Here is a 16,773-nt window from a genome sequence, read left to right as displayed (position 1 = left end):
TGGGAAACTTGCTGCAGGGGCAGAAATAAATCCAGAGTGGGTTATAGGGGCAGAAATACATCCGGGGTGGGTAATAGGGGCAGAAATACACCCAGGGTGGGTTATAGGGGCAGAAATACACCCAGGGTGGGTTATAGGGGCAGAAATACACCCAGGGTGGGTTATAGGGGCAGAAATACATCCAGAGTGGGTTATAGGGACAGAAATACATCCAGGGTGGGTTATAGGGGCAGAAATACACCCAGGGTGGGTTATAGGGGCAGAAATACACCCAGGGTGGCTGCAGAGAGGCTGAGGGCAGCTGAGCTGGACCTGCCCAGGAGAAGCAGCCGCTCCAGGGGCAGAGCCAGGCGCTCTGGGATGTGGTACCTGGGGTCATCACCTGGAGGCAGGTGCCTGTCCCTGGCTCCAAGGGTTCCAGCCTTCCCTAGGGTCACCCGGGCTCTCCGGAGGGGTAAAACAAGAGGTCAGACCTCGGTCCCTCCGTCCTCTCCACCGCTGCTGCCACAGGCGCGCCCACAGAGCGGGACGAGCCGGGGCACGGCAGCTTCACCCCGAGCTTGCCCAGCCGGGTCTGGAGCTGCCAGGGCAGCCCTGGGAGAGCTGAGTCGGAATTTTGCTGCTCCCTATTTGTAATCCTTGGATTTTGCTCTCGCTGCTGTGTTACTCAGCTCAAAGAGCATTTCCCACACGGAACTGTGCGAGCAGAGTCACAGGAGCTTCCACTGCTGGGAAATTCATTGGCACAAGCTGGGTTTTGAGCAGTTTTCACTTCAGACGCGCTCAGACTCTGGATCCAGCCCTTTAATCCATTTTCTCCTAACTGGCTTTATGCTTGCGTGCACAAATCAACATGTGTAAAAGCAAACTTAATCTGGGTATTCCCATCGCTGCTCTCCCCTTCTGGAACAGATGGCAGGAGCAGACAGCTCCCAACAAAACTTCATTCCCAGGAATTCTGCCTAAAGACCCTCCCAGGAGCTGATTGGGATCTCTGTGCTATCCCTGCTGTCCCGCCACGCAGATAAACAACTAAATAATGGGATTAGCACAGAGAGGCACCGCTGGCACTGCAACAAATTCCTAAATTCAGGTGAATTCCTGAATTCCTGTTCTGCACAGAGGCACAGTGACAAATTCCTGAATTCAGGTGAATTCCTGAATTCCTGTTCTGCAGAGAGGCACAGCGACAAATTCCTGAATTCAGGTGAATTCCTGAATTCCTGTTCTGCACAGAGGCACAGCGACAAATTCCTAAATTCAGGTGAATTCCTGAATTCCTGTTCTGCACAGAGGCACAGCGACAAATTCCTAAATTCAGGTAAATTCCTGAATTCCTGTTCTGCACAGAGGCACAGCGACAAATTCCTAAATTCAGGTGAATTCCTGAATTCCTGTTCTGCACAGAGGCACAGTGACAAATTCCTGAATCCAGGTGAATTCCTGAATTCCTGTTCTGCAGAGAGGCACAGCGAGTGGTGGCCCCGAGGGCACACAGAGCCATCAGCACCCCTGGGAGAGCAGGAGAGAATTCCTGACAAGCACCAGGAGCTGCTGGGAGCCTCTCGCTGAGTTCTGGCCAAGGCAACATCAGCACCAGGCGAGAGGATCTGAGCAGTGACCAGAAACGTGGAGAGGAACAGCGGGAAAGAAATGTTCTCCCTCCTGGGGAGATAATCCAAGGTAATTCCAAGGAAAATGTGCCAGCCACCGCTGGAAAATATCCCTGCCTTCCACACCTCCAGGGCTGATGATGGGAATTTCCACATCAGGCTGTGGGGTGGGTCAAGAACTTTTGATTTTAACGCTGCTGGCTTCAGGTTTAAAAGAGGTGTTCCTGAGGTTCTGCTCTGGGAATAACCAAACTCCACGTCCCTGAAACTCTGCACTGGGAATAACCCAATTCTAGCGGTGTTCCTGAGGCTCTGCAGCTGGAATAACAAAACCCTTACAACATTCCCGAGGTTCTGCCATTGGAATAACCGAACTCTACATTCCTGAAGCTCTTCATTTGGAATAACCGAGCCCTCCCCGAGGGAGAGGCTCTGGCACGGAGCGGGGATGGGCTGGAGCCTCCTTCCCCCTTGTTTCCCGTTCTCTTTGGGCTGAACAAACACCGACAATGCCCCAATCAGCGCCCACTTTGCATCTCATCAAACACCAGACTGAGCTCCTTTGTCCCGAGCTGTTTCCAGCCTTATGTTTCCACCCAGGGCTGCATCCAAACGCTAATGAAATCAATTCTTGGATCGGAACCAGGGATTCGCTGCCAGCGCTGGGGTTTGGAGCCCCCAGCACCCACGGAACGATCGCTGAGGGAGCTTTTGTGGCTCCGTGGTTCCCCGGCCGTGTGTTAATCAGGGCGGGCTGTCCTCAGCTTGGAAATAAAGCTGAGTTTATCCCCCCAGCCCAGAGCGAGGGCCGCTTTAACAGATTTAACCCGCTTTCTAAAGACGCTGAATTATTTCCAGCAGACTCTTTACCTCGATGAGCCCAGAATTAGCCCGAGCCTTTACGGGACGTTTTATTGGCCAAAGCAAATCTGACCTGGTGAGATTTACCGGCTTTATTAGCAGCAATAACAATTTTACTGTCAACAGCAGTAAATCAGGGGTCGTTGGGAACTCCACCGCTTTTATCTGGGGCGAGCAATTAAAATGTCAGGTTTTCATTGGACATAATTCCTGCCTTCCATAGAAGACAGTGTAAGTGGGGAGTGTAAAGCTGCCAGTTCCACGTAAAATTCGATCAGAGCGAGGGCGTTTGGGGAGCCACACCTGAGCAGGTTTGCTTTGTCTACAAACCAGATCCTTTTTCCAGGGAGCACGTCCAGCAGTCCCGGCCATTCCCTGCAGTGCAACCTCCATTTTCCTGGCAGCGGGTGAGAACGCCACAGAGCTGAGCCCAATGCCGGGGCAGAAACTGGACCGACAGAGCAGAGCACAGCAGAAACCTGGGCACGAACCCAGCCACTCACTGAGCCCGTCCCTGCCTCCTTTTCCTCTCCTTTAGCGCTTCTGCCTCGCTGATGGCGTCTCTGCCTTTCTCCGCTTTATTTCCAGGGACATCTGCTCCCATCCCTTCCCATTAACTAACAGCACGCATTTCTCTGGAGTTTATTCTCCTTTTCTTCCTCCAGTTATTACCAACCCCAGCCACGCTGGGGATGAGGGGCAAAACCAGCTCCTGAGTGATCCAACCGCTCTCATTTCCCAGAAGGTGCCGGAGAGAACTGCAGGGTGCAATTAAAAAATCAACGTTTCCTTGGGTTTCAAAGCCCCTGCAGTGGATTTTTAAACACGACCCACTTCGAACGTCTCCCTCCAAGAGCAGCCTGGTTATTGCCATTTTAAGGCATCCCCGTTGTTTTGCTGTTAAGACCCAGCTCTCATCACAAAAAGCCTGTTTAAAGCTAAGCCAAGCCCCACCAAATTACTACTCGCAGCAGATTTTCTCTCCCCAGCAACCATTTATCATAATATTTTTAGGTTTGCTTTTTACTTCATCTTGTTTTTCAAAGAGAAAAGTAATTCCTGGGGAAATGTGCAACAATCTGCTTTCAGTTTGGAAGCACAGGACTTGAAAATTTTCTAAAAACCAGGATTTCTCAGCAAGCAGCCCAGAATTTGGATAAAAAGCCACACTTTTGTAAACCCAGCAAACCGAAAAAGGACACTTGAAGCATTCTGGGGGAGAAGAGCACCTCCAGCACCTCCATCACCTCCAGCACCACACAGGATGTGTGATTTGCTTCCCCATCCGTCCCTCATCCCAAAGCTCTTTCTTGTGCCCCCGTGCCCATCCCAAGCCTCACCTCGGCCGCAGGGACGCCCTCGGGGGGCCGGCAGTGCAGGACAATCATCCCCTCGATGGGAACCTCCTTGCCCTGGGGGTCCTGCTCGAAGTTCTTCCGTAGATCTGCAAGGTTGGACAAGAATTCATCAGGACTGGGATTCCTTGGATGCAAGAATTCATCGCCATTGGCGTTCCTGCCCCAGAGCTCCGAGGGGGCTGCAGGGTGAGGGACCCTGGCACTCTCTGGGCGGCCCAGAGCTCCAGGACACCCCGGATCCCCGGATCCCCGAATCCCTGGATCCCATCACCTTCAGCTGTGTTCCCATTCCTGCACTCTCTGATCCCAGTGGTGTTTGACACAGCCCAGGCTGTGCATCCCCAGCCCCAGGCCGTGCATCCCATCTCCAGAGCTCCCCGCAGCCGGAGGGATCCGTGCAGGAACAGCCTGGGGATCCACAGGAACAGCCTGGGGATCCGTGCAGGAACAGCCTGGGGATCCACAGGAACAGCCTGGGGATCCATGCAGGAACAGCCAGAGGGATCCGTGCAGGAACAGCCTGGGGATCCATGCAGGAACAGCCTGGGGATCTGTGCAGGAACAGCCTGGGGATCCACAGGAACAGCCTGGGGATCCACAGGAACAGCCTGGGGATCCGTGCAGGAACAGCCTGGGGATCTGTGCAGGAACAGCCTGGGGATCCACAGGAACAGCCTGGGGATCCACAGGAACAGCCTGGGGATCCACAGGAACAGCCTGGGGATCCGTGCAGGAACAGCCTGGGGATCCGTGCAGGAACAGCCTGGGGATCCATGCAGGAACAGCCTGGGGATCCATACAGGAACAGCCAGAGGGATCCGTGCAGGAACAGCCTGGGGATCCATGCAGGAACAGCCTGGGAATCCGTGCAGGAACAGCCTGGGGATCCGTGCAGGAACAGCCTGGGGATCCATACAGGAACAGCCTGGGGATCCATACAGGAACAGCCAGAGGGATCCGTGCAGGAACAGCCTGGGGATCCATACAGGAACAGCCTGGGGATCCGTGCAGGAACAGCCTGGGGATCCATACAGGAACAGCCTGGGGATCCATGCAGGAACAGCCTGGGGATCCATAGGAACAGCCTGGGGATCCATACAGGAACAGCCTGGGGATCCATAGGAACAGCCAGAGGGATCCATGCAGGAACAGCCTGGGGATCCATGCAGGAACAGCCTGGGGATCCATAGGAACAGCCAGAGGGATCCATGCAGGAACAGCCTGGGGATTCATACAGGAACAGCCTGGGGATCCATAGGAACAGCCTGGGGATCCATAGGAACAGCCTGGGGATTCATACAGGAACAGCCTGGGGATCCATAGGAACAGCCTGGGGATCCATGCAGGAACAGCCTGGGGATCCATATGAACAGCCTGGGGATCCATACAGGAACAGCCTGGGGATCCATACAGGAACAGCCTGAGGATCCATACAGGAACAGCCTGGGGATCCGTGCAGGAACAGCCTGGGGATCCGTGCAGGAACAGCCTGGGGATCCGTGCAGGAACAGCCTGGGGATTCATACAGGAACAGCCAGAGGGATCCATGGAGGAACAGCCTGGTGTCCCCAGGGTGCTGCGGGTGCATCCAGTGGGCTGAGACTGGATCGGAACCGGGTGAATCCAGCCTGGCTGGGCCGTGCCCTGCTCAGAGCAGTGTCTGATAGCCCAGCCTGCACAGGTCTCACCCCGAGAGCTGCAGGGAGAAGGAGAAAGGGGCAGGGAGAAGGAGAAAGGGGCTGGGAGCAATTCACAGAACCCCGGAAAGAACAGGGTCGGAAAAGACCTTGGAGATCATCACATCCATCCCGTGACCTAAATCCACGCTGGGCACAAACTGCCCCACTCCAGGTGATGGCTGAGGTTCAGGAATGTCTGCGGCACCTCGGGGTGACCAGGGGAGACACAAAGAGAACCTGGATCCAGGTGGGATCGAAGGATCCCAGCCACACCCTGGAATTTCCCCGCTGCGGAAGCAAAGCCAGCCCTCAGGGTCGTCCCTTCCAGCGGGAGGATGTTCCATGAGGAGCTCTCGCTGTGTTCCCGGTGTCTCAGGCTCCAGAGCGGGGATTTACTGACTCCGTTCCCTGCTTTGCTCCCAGCTGAGGAAACGGAGCCTGGCACGGCGTTTTCCAGAACGCGTCGAGGTTATCCGAGCGAGCTGCTGGCTGCGGGGCGATGCTGGCGGTGCCTGCGTGCCCCTCTGCACCGTTCTTTGGTGAAGCTGATTTCCGCCCCCCAGACAGGCGATTCCTTTTCCAGGGCTCTCTCGAAGCAGGCATTCATTAACAGCTGGGCTGCGCTCGCGCCTACAAACGCCTTTATTGGGGTGAAAAATGGAGCAGGATCGCTTTGCTCTGCCTTGCCCGCTATCATGAAGAAATACTCACCTGCTTCTTCGGAGAAATATGAAGCACCTGCTTCTTCAGAGAAATATGAAGTGCTGCAACGCTGTGGACTCGACTCACAATTCAGAAACTTCGGGGTTTCAGTGCAAAATCAAAAAAAAAAAGGGAGGAAATAAAGCCGGCGGTTCCTCGGTGCCAATCCTGGAGGCGCTGGGAGAAGGTTCTGGGTTCTGTCAGAGGCTGGACCTGCAGGGTCTCATCCCTGATCCCCCCAGGGTGTTCCCCAAGGCAGAAATCCCACCCCAGCATGTCCCTGCTGTGCCTGAGGAGCCCCTTCGCCTCTGCCCTCCGGAATTGCTGCTTTTCCCATGGAAGCACTCGGCTTTGAGCAGAAACAGCCCGGGAACGGGCAGAGAGGAGCTCAGCTCCCGCACAAAGCCTCCAGACACCCCCCGAACACTCCAGGATGACTGAAGAGCCTCTCCAGAGCGCCGTGGGGTTAATGGGGTCTCGGGAGAAGAACTGTCCCCACAGCGAGGGGTTGAGGAGCCCCAGCACGCACGGCTCCTCCCGCTCCTGCTCACGCTGAGCCTGGCTCAAATTGCCATTTTGTGGGGCTGGGAAATCACAGCGCCGAGAAAAGTCAATAAAAATTCAATTCAGATAAAGGTCCTTTCAGCTCGGCAGTGCAGGGGAATTATTGGCTCGGTGTTATGACAGTTAATGCAGTGAAATAAAAAAATTGAATTTACACGTATTTAGACATTCAGACTGAATCAGCCAACAAAAAAAAAAAAAAAAATCCATTAATGAAATGAAGGTTTTCTTATGCCGTCCTTTTCCTTCTGACAAATGTTTGTTTTATCCTGTTAAACATTTATCCGGGTAAAAGACACCTTTTCACGTTGTCCGGATCTGCTGGGACACTCCCTGGAAAGTCTCCCTTCGGGTTCTCCCTTTGCTCCTCTCCCAGGGAACATTTCTCCCGGCTTTTTGCAGGCTGCGCCTCCTCCCCCAGGAGAGCAAAGGGAAGATCTGAGCTGGGGGTTCAGAGGAAAAGCATTCTCCAGAGGCTGGGGGAAGCAACCCCTGAATTCTCCGCCGGCAGAGGCAGCGTCAGGCTCTGGTTCTGCCAGGAAAACGTCCCAGGTCTGATTCCAAGATTGGGATGAGGCTCGGAGCAGCTCCTGGAGACAGTTCTGTGTTTGTGGCTGTGTCTCTCTTGTCCCTCTGCCTTTGAGGATTTGGGGACATTTCCCCTTTCTGCAGCTCCTGGTGACAGCTCCATGTTTGTGGCTGTGTCTCTGCTCTCCCTCTGGCTCCGGGGGATTTGGGGACATTTCCCCTTTTTCCAGCTCCCAGTGACAGTTCCGTGTTTGTGGCTGTGTCTCTGTTGTCCCTCCAGCTCTGGGGATTTGGGGACGTTTCCCCTTTTTGCAGTTCCCAGTGACAGTTCCGTGTTTGGGGCTGTGTCTCTGTTGTCCCTCTGGCTCCGGGGGATTTGGGGACATTTCCCCTTTTTCCAGCTCCCAGTGACAGTTCCGTGTTTGTGGCTGTGTCTCTGTTGTCCCTCCAGCTCTGGGGGATTTGGGGACATTTCCCCTTTTTGCAGTTCCCAGTGACAGTTCCGTGTTTGGGGTTGTCTCTGCTCTCCCTCTGCCTGTGAGGATTTGGGGACATTTCCCCTTTTTCCAGTTCCCAGTGACAGCTCCATGTTTGTGGCTGTGTCTCTGCTGTCCCTCTGCCTGTGAGGATTTGGGGACGTTTCCCCTTTTTGCAGTTCCCAGTGACAGTTCCGTGTTTGTGGCTGTGTCTCTGTTGTCCCCCTGGCTCTGGGGATTTGGGGACATTTCCCCTTTTTGCAGTTCCCAGTGACAGTTCCGTGTTTGTGGCTGTGTCTCTGCTGTCCCTCTGCCTGTGAGGATTTGGGGACATTTCCCCTTTCTGCAGCCCCAGCGGGGTCTGTGGGTGGTGAGTGACGACCCCACGGCGCACCAAGGACACGAGGAGCTGATGATCATCCCTCACCTTCCCCAGCAGTCTCCGTGGACAGCAGCTCCATCACTCCTGCCAACACCAGCCCGGGGCCCTGCAGCGTTCCCGCGGCAGCCTCGGCTCTCTTTGGGATGGGTTTATCCCAACAAAAAGAGGGAAGGGATTTTTCTCCTCTGCTGACACCTGTGGTTCCTGGGATGTTCCTGCAGGCCCTGACCGGGTCCATGGATATTTAACCCCAAACCCGGCGCTCCCAGCCCTGGCAGCCCCAGAAAAGCGGGATTTACTCACAGGCGATGCGCACCGACGCCTTCCTGCTCTTGGAGGTGCCCAGGTGGCTCCAGGCCACGCACTGGCACCAGTAATCCTCGGGGCCATGGAAATCCTCCACCTGCTGCCTCGTGACGTTGATGGAAACCTCCCGGACCTTCAGCCCTGGGCGGGGAGAGGCAGAGAGTCAGAGGGACAGGGAGTGGGGTGAGCCGGAGGGACACGGGAGGGAAAAAGAGGAATTTCTCAGGCATCATCAGGCAGCTTGTGAGAAAGCCAGACTGACTGACTCTCCCAGGGATTGCTTTGGAGGAGCTGGGAGAGAACATTCCAAACAACTTCTAGTCTCACACCTGCCGTTCTCACCGACTCCTTTACTTGTAAAGGTGTTTGTTAAGAGGGGTTGGTCTGAAACAACCAATAACATTCAATGTACTGAAATACCGTACAAAAAACTTGTCTTTCAGTAAACTTTTGCTGTAACACCCTCCAAAGAAACCGGAGTTCTGCGTGTCGTTATTTGAGCTGCCCCGAATGGTAACGATAAGAGACACACCTGTCCTGTCATCAACAACGCTGTTCTCAACCAGGGCAAAGCCTTAATTACCTGCACAATGATGTCGTGGCACTAATTAAACTCTGTAAGGTGAGCGGGTCACAGTGCACTGAGTTCCAGGAATTATCCCCACCGTGATCTCTGCAGCCCCTCCCTCACAATCCTCATCTCCGGTGCCTCCTTCAGCCAGGCAGTTTGTCTGGAATTCAGTCATGGACAATAAAAACGTCTTTAAATGACGCCTCCCTGCCCCTGAAAATCCCTCCAGCACAGGGGCAGCTGAGCCTGAAGCTAAATTCCAGACCTCCAGAACCTCTCACACCTTTTGTGTGGCACCCCCGGGATGCTCCCCAGACCTGCAGCCACCTCAGCACGACAGCCTTGGGAGAGGAAATCCAATCCAAACCTGGAGCTGGGAACCGTTTGAAAGAGTCAGAAAAACATTAAATGAAAACAGAAAACGTTTGGGCCTTGTTCTTCCTCCTCTCTCCTCCGGCGCACTCCCCAGGCAGTTATTTCCCCTCCGCTGGAAATGGAGGCAAACCCAATCTCGCCGTATTTCATGCCTGTGGAGTTTATAAAGCAGCAAGAATTCTAAACCTCAACTCCATAAAAATTGGCTTCCACTTAATCTCAGGCATCATTAACAGCCGGGCAGCCTCTCCTCAAAGGCTCTGGGAAGTCACTGCGCTCCTCTGGCAAGAGCAGGGATGGGGTTCACTGGGGATGCTCCAAAAGGGGAAGCTCAGACAAGCTTTAAATCCTGCACAAAAACACAGAATATTTGATACTTTTCCAGCAATGGGAAAAGGGGATTTTTACTCCTTTTCATTAAGCCTGGCTTACAAGGAAACCCAAAGACAGGGACAAACCCTTGACAGCTCCCCGAGTTGTCTCCAGAATCCCTTCAGCCCCTCCAATATTTATTCCCCCTGCAACAAACAAACACAGGTTTCCTGGCTGCTTTTATTTGCGTTTTGTTCTCTGCCGTGTTGACGCCGTTTCCAACAAAACTGTTTGCAAAGCCTCCCTTTTATTTCCTGACACCGTGACAACAAACCCCGAGGAACAAAGGCTCTGCCAGAGACCCTGCCAGGAAAAATGCACCCCCCGAACGAAGCCATCCCTGCTCCGGCAGCCAGGAATCCTTGGATTCTGGCGTTGAAACGCTTTGCAGGGTGATCTGGATGGATTTAAGGTAGGAGAAGCTGCAGTGAGCTCCCTTGGAGGGGACAGAGCAGGGCTGCCCTGGCAGAGGGTTTGGGATCCCATTCCCACCGGGAGCAGGTGGGAAAACCTTCCCTGGATTATCCGGACCCCGCTGACACCCCCGCGTTCTTCTCCCTTCACTCCTGAGCTGCCCTGGGGATTTTGGGAAGCAGCAAAGAGGTGTGGGAGCGGCCCCTGCTCACAACGACAGGATTTTGATACCAAACAAAGAAAAGTCATCGCCTGATGGTGAATTTTGGAGAAGCTGAAGCCATTTCTTGGCTCCCGGGCGCCGCAAATTTCTGAGCAGGCGTCAGTGAATTCAGGCGTTTACAGCTCCAGATTTATTAAGGTGGAATGTTCTCCAGCCCGGCTCTTCCTTTCATTGACACGGCGTTTAATTAATCTATAAATCAGCCCGTAGTTAATGTGGCAAACAAAGAGCACACGGTCTGGGGGAAGCTGGTGGCTCAGCGTTTTGAGAATGGGCCAGGTAGGAATTCAGATCCTCTTAAAGGTCTCCCAGTTCACCCACAGACAAAATAAACGCGTCCAAGAACTGCAGAATCTCGGAATTTTGGGGGTTGGACGGGACCTCTGGAGAACGCGGGGTCTTTGGGGGCAGCTCTGTTTGTTCAGGGAGAGAGTACAGCGATTTCCGTTTGTTTTAGGAGCAAGGACGGGGAGCAAACCTGTTGGGAGGAGAGGAATGCTCTCCATTTTCCCAGCCCCGCATTTCACCAGCAGCCGCGTCCCCCTCCCCTCCGCACCTCGGGAAACGCCAGGAAAATCCTTCATGGGGAGCGACAGCGGGTGAAAAATCCGTGCAAATCAAACCAGGCACCTCATAAAGCTCGGCGACACCTTACCTGCGGCTCCGATAACTCCGATAAGCACCGCGAGCCCAACCCTTTAAATTATTGTGCAAATTAGAACCATCATCTTTTGTTTTACAGTAGAGCCGTGCAGAATATCAAGTGCTGGCTGTGGCGCTGAAATGCTAATGGGCTCTGCTGGATGCTCGAGCCGCACCGAGCCGGGCTGGCAGCAGATGAATAATCGCTCTCCGTGTACTAAACACAACGGAGCCGCGGAGAACTTCGGCATTTGTCAGCTTTATTTGTTTAAATGAGAAAAAACACTGACAGCGGTTATTGCTGTAATCCTTCCAGTTATCAGACAAGGAAAACTCTGCGAGCGGGGCCGAGCCTCTGCTGAGCCCCAGCCCGAAATAGCCGGGCGGGTTCTGGAGCGTGCAGGAAGTGCAGCAGAGGGGAATTAATCAGCCCCTAATTACCACGCTTCCATCGCGGCAGCGTCCGCGAGCTCGGCTCTCCCTTGATGAGGCAGAGCGCAGAGAGAGAGCAAAGTCTGGGAATGAACGGGAAAAGCAGAGGCAGAGCAGCAAAAACACCGCGGGGACGCTGCGGGCAAAACCTTCCAGACACCCCCAGCAAAACCTGCCACCCGTCCCTGCCCTGCTGCTCCTCCTCACTGACACTCCTTTAAAACCAGAGTCATGAAAAGCTGGCCTCTGCGGTCATCAGGGTGACAAAGCTCACCCGAGGGACACCCCGAGTGCCACGGGGACACCCCGAGTGCCACGGGGGCACCTCGAGTGTCACTGGGACACCTCGAGTGTCACTGGGACACCCAGAGTGTCACTGGACACCCTGAGTGCCCCTGGAACACCCCGAGTGCCCCTGGAACACCCCGAGTGCCCCTGCCAGGAGCTCCCACGGGCACTTTCCCTCCCTCCATCCAGCACCAAATCCCCTCCTCGCTGTTTTTCACCACTTCTCCGCATCCTCCCAGGATTCTGGGCACAAGCAGCGAGTGGGAGGATGGAGAGGGTCAGACCCTTGGGGGCAGTGAGGCTCAGAATCCCCTTTAACCAAAACCCCCGCTTTTGGCACAAATCCCAGAGCAGGTTTCTTTTTCCCAGCTGGAGCCCCCAGGGCAGCAGAGCCCCAGCAATGAGTGCCCAAATCCCTGATGTGCCCAAATCCCTGACGTGCCCCAAATCCCGACAGCTGCTGCTCCCTGAGGGCTGAGGAAGAATTCCAAACCAACTCCTGGCTGTGGGTACGGATCACGGCCAGAGAATTCCCTTCGGCGCTGCCTCTCTCTGCATTTCGCCCTGAGGGCGGCTCTGGCACCTCGGGAGCAGCTGGACACTGCCCTGCCTGTGTCACCCTGGCACTGCCCTGCCTGTGTCACCCTGGCACTGCCCTGTGTCACCCTGGCACTGCCCTGCCTGTGTCACCCTGGGCACTGCCTGTGTCACCCTGGCACTGCCCTGCCTGTGTCACCCTGGGCACTGCCTGTGTCACCCTGGCACTGCCCTGCCTGTGTCACCCTGGGTTTTGGGTCCACACCTTCGGAGCATCTCCACCCCTGGGCTAAATCCAACCCTTCTGTGGGAGCTGGCCCTGCCCATGGAGCCAGGTGGATTTTCTCCCAAGCCATTCCCCGATCCCAGCCCTGCTGCTCCGTGCCTCACACCTCGACGTTACCAATGTCATTTCAACCCCACCTCGTGCTTCCGTGCTTGGTTTGTTCTGTTATTAACCCGAAGCTTAGGAAACGTAATTGCAGCACTCACAGCGAGAATTTTCCGTAACCATATGGAAGGAAAGCTTTTAGGGACGACATTTCTCCCATATTGATTCAGCAGTGCCTTCAGAAGTAAAGGTTATGCCTATTAAATTATTTCTGAAAAGGTAACTGCAAAAATTAAAATTCATTCAGATTAGCATTTACCAAAAAAAAAAAAAAAAAAAAAAAAGAAAGAAAGAAAGAAAAAAACCCTTTAATACGAAACTTCTTCAGAATGTGTCACTTCAAAAGAATGCCAAGCACTACTTTAGGAGGTGCAACTTCTTTTTAAATGGCATTTTTTGCCTCTAAAAAAGGAATTTCTTGTGTCGCTGGAGAAGGTGTTGTACACAGAGCGCTGCTGCCAAGGCTGGGGGTTGCCTAGCAATGCTGGGAGGGGAGAGGGGAGAAAGCAATAACAGCCAGAATTGTGGAGCCAGAGCATTAAATTGGTCTGCAATACTTATCAGCTAAATGAGAAAAGCTGCAGGCTCTGCTCGGAGCTGATAAAATCTCCTGATCACTCCCAAATCTCTCCCTTCCTCTCTTCCACACGCACTGGGCGCTGCAGGTTTCTCCTGCTCAGGTTATTCCCACCTCAATTCCTGCCCTGGCTGGGGCTGGGGGCAAACTCCAACAAAAATCCCATTAAAACTGGGGCTTGGGGCAAACCCCAGGGTCCAGCTCCAAAAAATCCCATAAAACCTGGGTCTGGAGTCAAACTCCAGGGTCCAGCTCCAAAAAAATTCCATAAAACCTGGGTCTGGAGTCAAACTCCAGGGTCCAGCTCCAAAAAATCCCATAAAACCTGGGTCTGGAGTCAAACTCCAGGGTCCAGCTCTAAAAAATCCCATAAAACCTGGGTCTGGAGTCAAACTCCAGGGTCCAGCTCCAAAAAAATCCCATAAAACCTGGGTCTGGAGTCAAACCTCCGGGTCCAACCCATCAGGAATCCCATAAAAACTGGATTTCCCCTGTTTCCAGCTCCCAGTGGAAGGAGAGGAAGCCCGGCTCCCGGCAGAGCTCCCTGGCGCTGGAATTCCCGCCGGGATGTGCCCCGGGAGCGGCTCCTGCCTCACCTGTGGCCTCGTCCAGGCTCTCGTGGGACACGTGCTCGTTCTGGTGCACCCACTCGCCGTTGCACTTGAAGAAGATCTGCATGGCGGGCGCGGCCCTGCAGCGCAGCACGATGGGGTTGCTCTTGATGATGTAGGAATCGTCCGGCTCCTCCAGGAAATGCGGCAGCGTCCCCGGCGCCGAGGGGATGGACTCGGGCAGGGCCTCGCCGTTCTCATTCCCTGAAAGGAGAAGGAGAATCCGCGTTTTTCACCTTTCTTCCCTCGTCCCGTTTTGTTGCTGGAGCGGAAAATGGAGTTGGGGTTTTATTTAGGGTGGGTTTTACTCCGGGAGCGCCTGTGGAGCTGCTGGGTTGGGCTTTGCGAGGACACACACACACAGAGAGAAAAAAAATCAGATTATTGGAGTGTAAGAGATGTCAAACGGCAGCAAGGACAGCAGAAAGCTGCCCTTGGTGGGGAAACTGCCCCAGGGGTGAGAAAACTGCCCCATGGGTGAGAAAACTGCCCCGAGGGTGGGGAAACTGCCCCAGGGGTGGGAAAACTGCCCCAGGGGTGGGAAAACTGCCCCAGGGGTGGGGAAACTGCCCCATGGGTGGGAAAACTGCCCCATGGGTGGGGAAATCTCCACCACGGGTGGGAACTGAGGCTTTGGAAGCTGCAGGATGCGAATGCAGAAGTTTTCACCGCTTCTTCACATCCCCTTGGAACTGTGATCCTCAGATGCCACCAGGGGCCAAGGACGATCCTTCAGCAGCAGGGGGTGAGCCCAGATCCCTCAGTTCCCCAATTCCAGAGGCTCTGGAACAGAAGCTCTGCCTTTGGAGCAGCTCCCATCCTGTCAAATCCTCCTCGCTGCTGTCAAACCCAGGAAATTCCCGCTGATCTCCGGCAATGCCGGAATTTATCTCAGCACCTCGTCACTTTTTTGGCCCAAATTCAGAGGCAAGTGACAGATCTGAGCGAGGAGGGATTGATTTCTGCGGGAGGATGGGAGGGCACCGAGCGCTCCCAGCCGGGAAATGGTGTGAGGGTGAAGGGAGCCGGGAGCAGGGGCGAGCAGCTGAGGGCACAGGGAGTGACTGAACCCAAAGCAGTGAAATTAAGGCTGTGAAAAACGCCAATCCCTTGTTTTTTAAAAGTTTAATAGTAAAGAAGTTGGTTATAAAAATAGAATTAGAGTAAAAAAATCGAACAATTAGGGTTAGGACAATACGAGACAATAAAAAACAAAGTTACAGACGTCTGGGTGCCTCTCCGAGCAAAAAGCTCTGGAGAAGGACCCCTGTTAACAAAGGATTATCTCTTAAAAGCAATCGCCTGGTGAATATTCATACATTTCATACATGATGCATAAATTCCATTCAAACAAAGAATTCTCTCTGGTTAGTGTCACTTTTTTCCTTTAATCTCTATGGTGTCCATAGGGCTGAGCGAGGCAGGAGGAGTTGGTCTCTTCTGATAAGGAAGTAGTAAATTTTTTTTTTTTCTCTGAAAGATTTACGTTTTCCTGTGGTTGGTACATAAAAACTGCATTTTAACTACAAAACTACATTTACCGTACTACCAAAATATTAATACAACATTAACAATCGATACAACGTAATACATATAAGTAAATATCTTGCGTAGAGCCATACAATATGCACTTTTCACAAGGCCGATGAGAGGGAAGTTGCGGTGCCGTGACGGAAAACGAAACCCTCGCGGGGTCTAGGAGACGGCAGGGTGAGGAGAGCGTTGTTTTATTTCTGTTCAGCGCGGGAGCTGTCCCTCGGCGCGGAGCTCGGTGTGCACGAACGCTCCCGAGAAATCACAGCCACCTTCAGACGAGCTCCGAGCTTCCATCCCCTTCTCAGGGCGCTTTGTAAAACATGATCACAGCTCCCAGCGCTTTGCTCCCCAACGCTGACGCCGATTTCCGTCTCGTCAGTCTTCAGCGACGCCGCGTCCCCGCGGGCTTTGTTAAATCCGGGTTTTTTATAGGCAATAACAAAAAAAAAACGTCGCAAGGTTTCGGAGAGGCTTGGAAATCCCAGGCTCCCATCGAGGCTCCAGCGGCTCCGGGTGGAGGGAGAGCAGCAGCAGAGGCCGTAAGGATCCCCCGGCTGCAGAACTCGCGGTGACCCCGAGTTATTCCGCTGAATCTGCTCTTTGGGGCAAGGCTGAGGGGGAAATCCCAGCCCCACTGGAATCCAGGGCGGATTTCTCCGGGCGGGTTGTGTCTGGATTGTGTGGTCTGGCTTTTTTTGGGGTGTCAGGGAGATTTTGGGGCTGGGAGGGGCTCCCTCCCCACGAAAACCCCTCCCACGGGAAAATTCCAGGCGGGAATTTTCCCTTCAGCACCTTCCTTTGGCAATCCAACCAGGCGAGGCCCCAGCACGGAAAAGCAGGAAGGATTCCCGCTCCCCTCACAGCCACAGGCGGATATTTCTGTGTTTTACAAATGGAACCGCCTCAGTTCCTCCTTGCAGGACATTTCCTGCTCCAGGTGGAGCCGCACAAATTCCCGCATAAATAACATTTTCCCCATTTCCCTGCGGGAGCCTCTCCTAAAGTTCTCTTAACACTCAGGATTTGGCCTCAATGGCCCCTCCTCTCCTGATCACCTTTATTGTGCCCAGACTGGAATTCACCTTCCCCCTGAAGCTGCTGGAACTTTCCCCGGGGCTGACTGAGAATCCCCGATGTTTTCCACCTCAGTTTTTGGGATTTGGGCCCTTCGGAGCTACACAAAAAAAAAGCTGTTTTATGGCAGCAGCAATGACAGAAGAGCAAAGCCTGACACACAATTCTTATGGTTCTCATTCCTGGAAAATTACCTTTCAGGAAGGGTTTTGTGTTTTATGCTCCGCACGCGAGGCCAAAAGGGACTTTAAATCTTTTTAT

At 53.8% G+C, this 16,773-nt stretch overlaps 1 protein-coding gene across 1 annotated transcript in view; it reads right to left on the bottom strand.

Moving 5' to 3' along the window:
* UNC5D (unc-5 netrin receptor D) overlaps positions 1-16,773 on the bottom strand; it is an 86,477-nt gene that overhangs the window by 42,604 nt on the left and 27,100 nt on the right. The window contains exons 2-4 of the mRNA XM_040087615.2: positions 13,888-14,106; positions 8,467-8,610; positions 3,815-3,918 (exon numbers count right to left, since the gene is read on the bottom strand). Coding sequence (XP_039943549.1) covers positions 3,815-3,918; positions 8,467-8,610; positions 13,888-14,106 — 467 coding nt within the window. The remainder of the gene's footprint in view (positions 1-3,814; positions 3,919-8,466; positions 8,611-13,887; positions 14,107-16,773) is intronic.

This window comes from Hirundo rustica, chromosome 28, assembly GCF_015227805.2.
Source record: "Hirundo rustica isolate bHirRus1 chromosome 28, bHirRus1.pri.v3, whole genome shotgun sequence".
NCBI lineage: Eukaryota > Metazoa > Chordata > Aves > Passeriformes > Hirundinidae > Hirundo > Hirundo rustica.
Note: the sequence above shows the minus strand (reverse complement) of the source record. Positions and strands in the feature narration are given on the sequence as shown.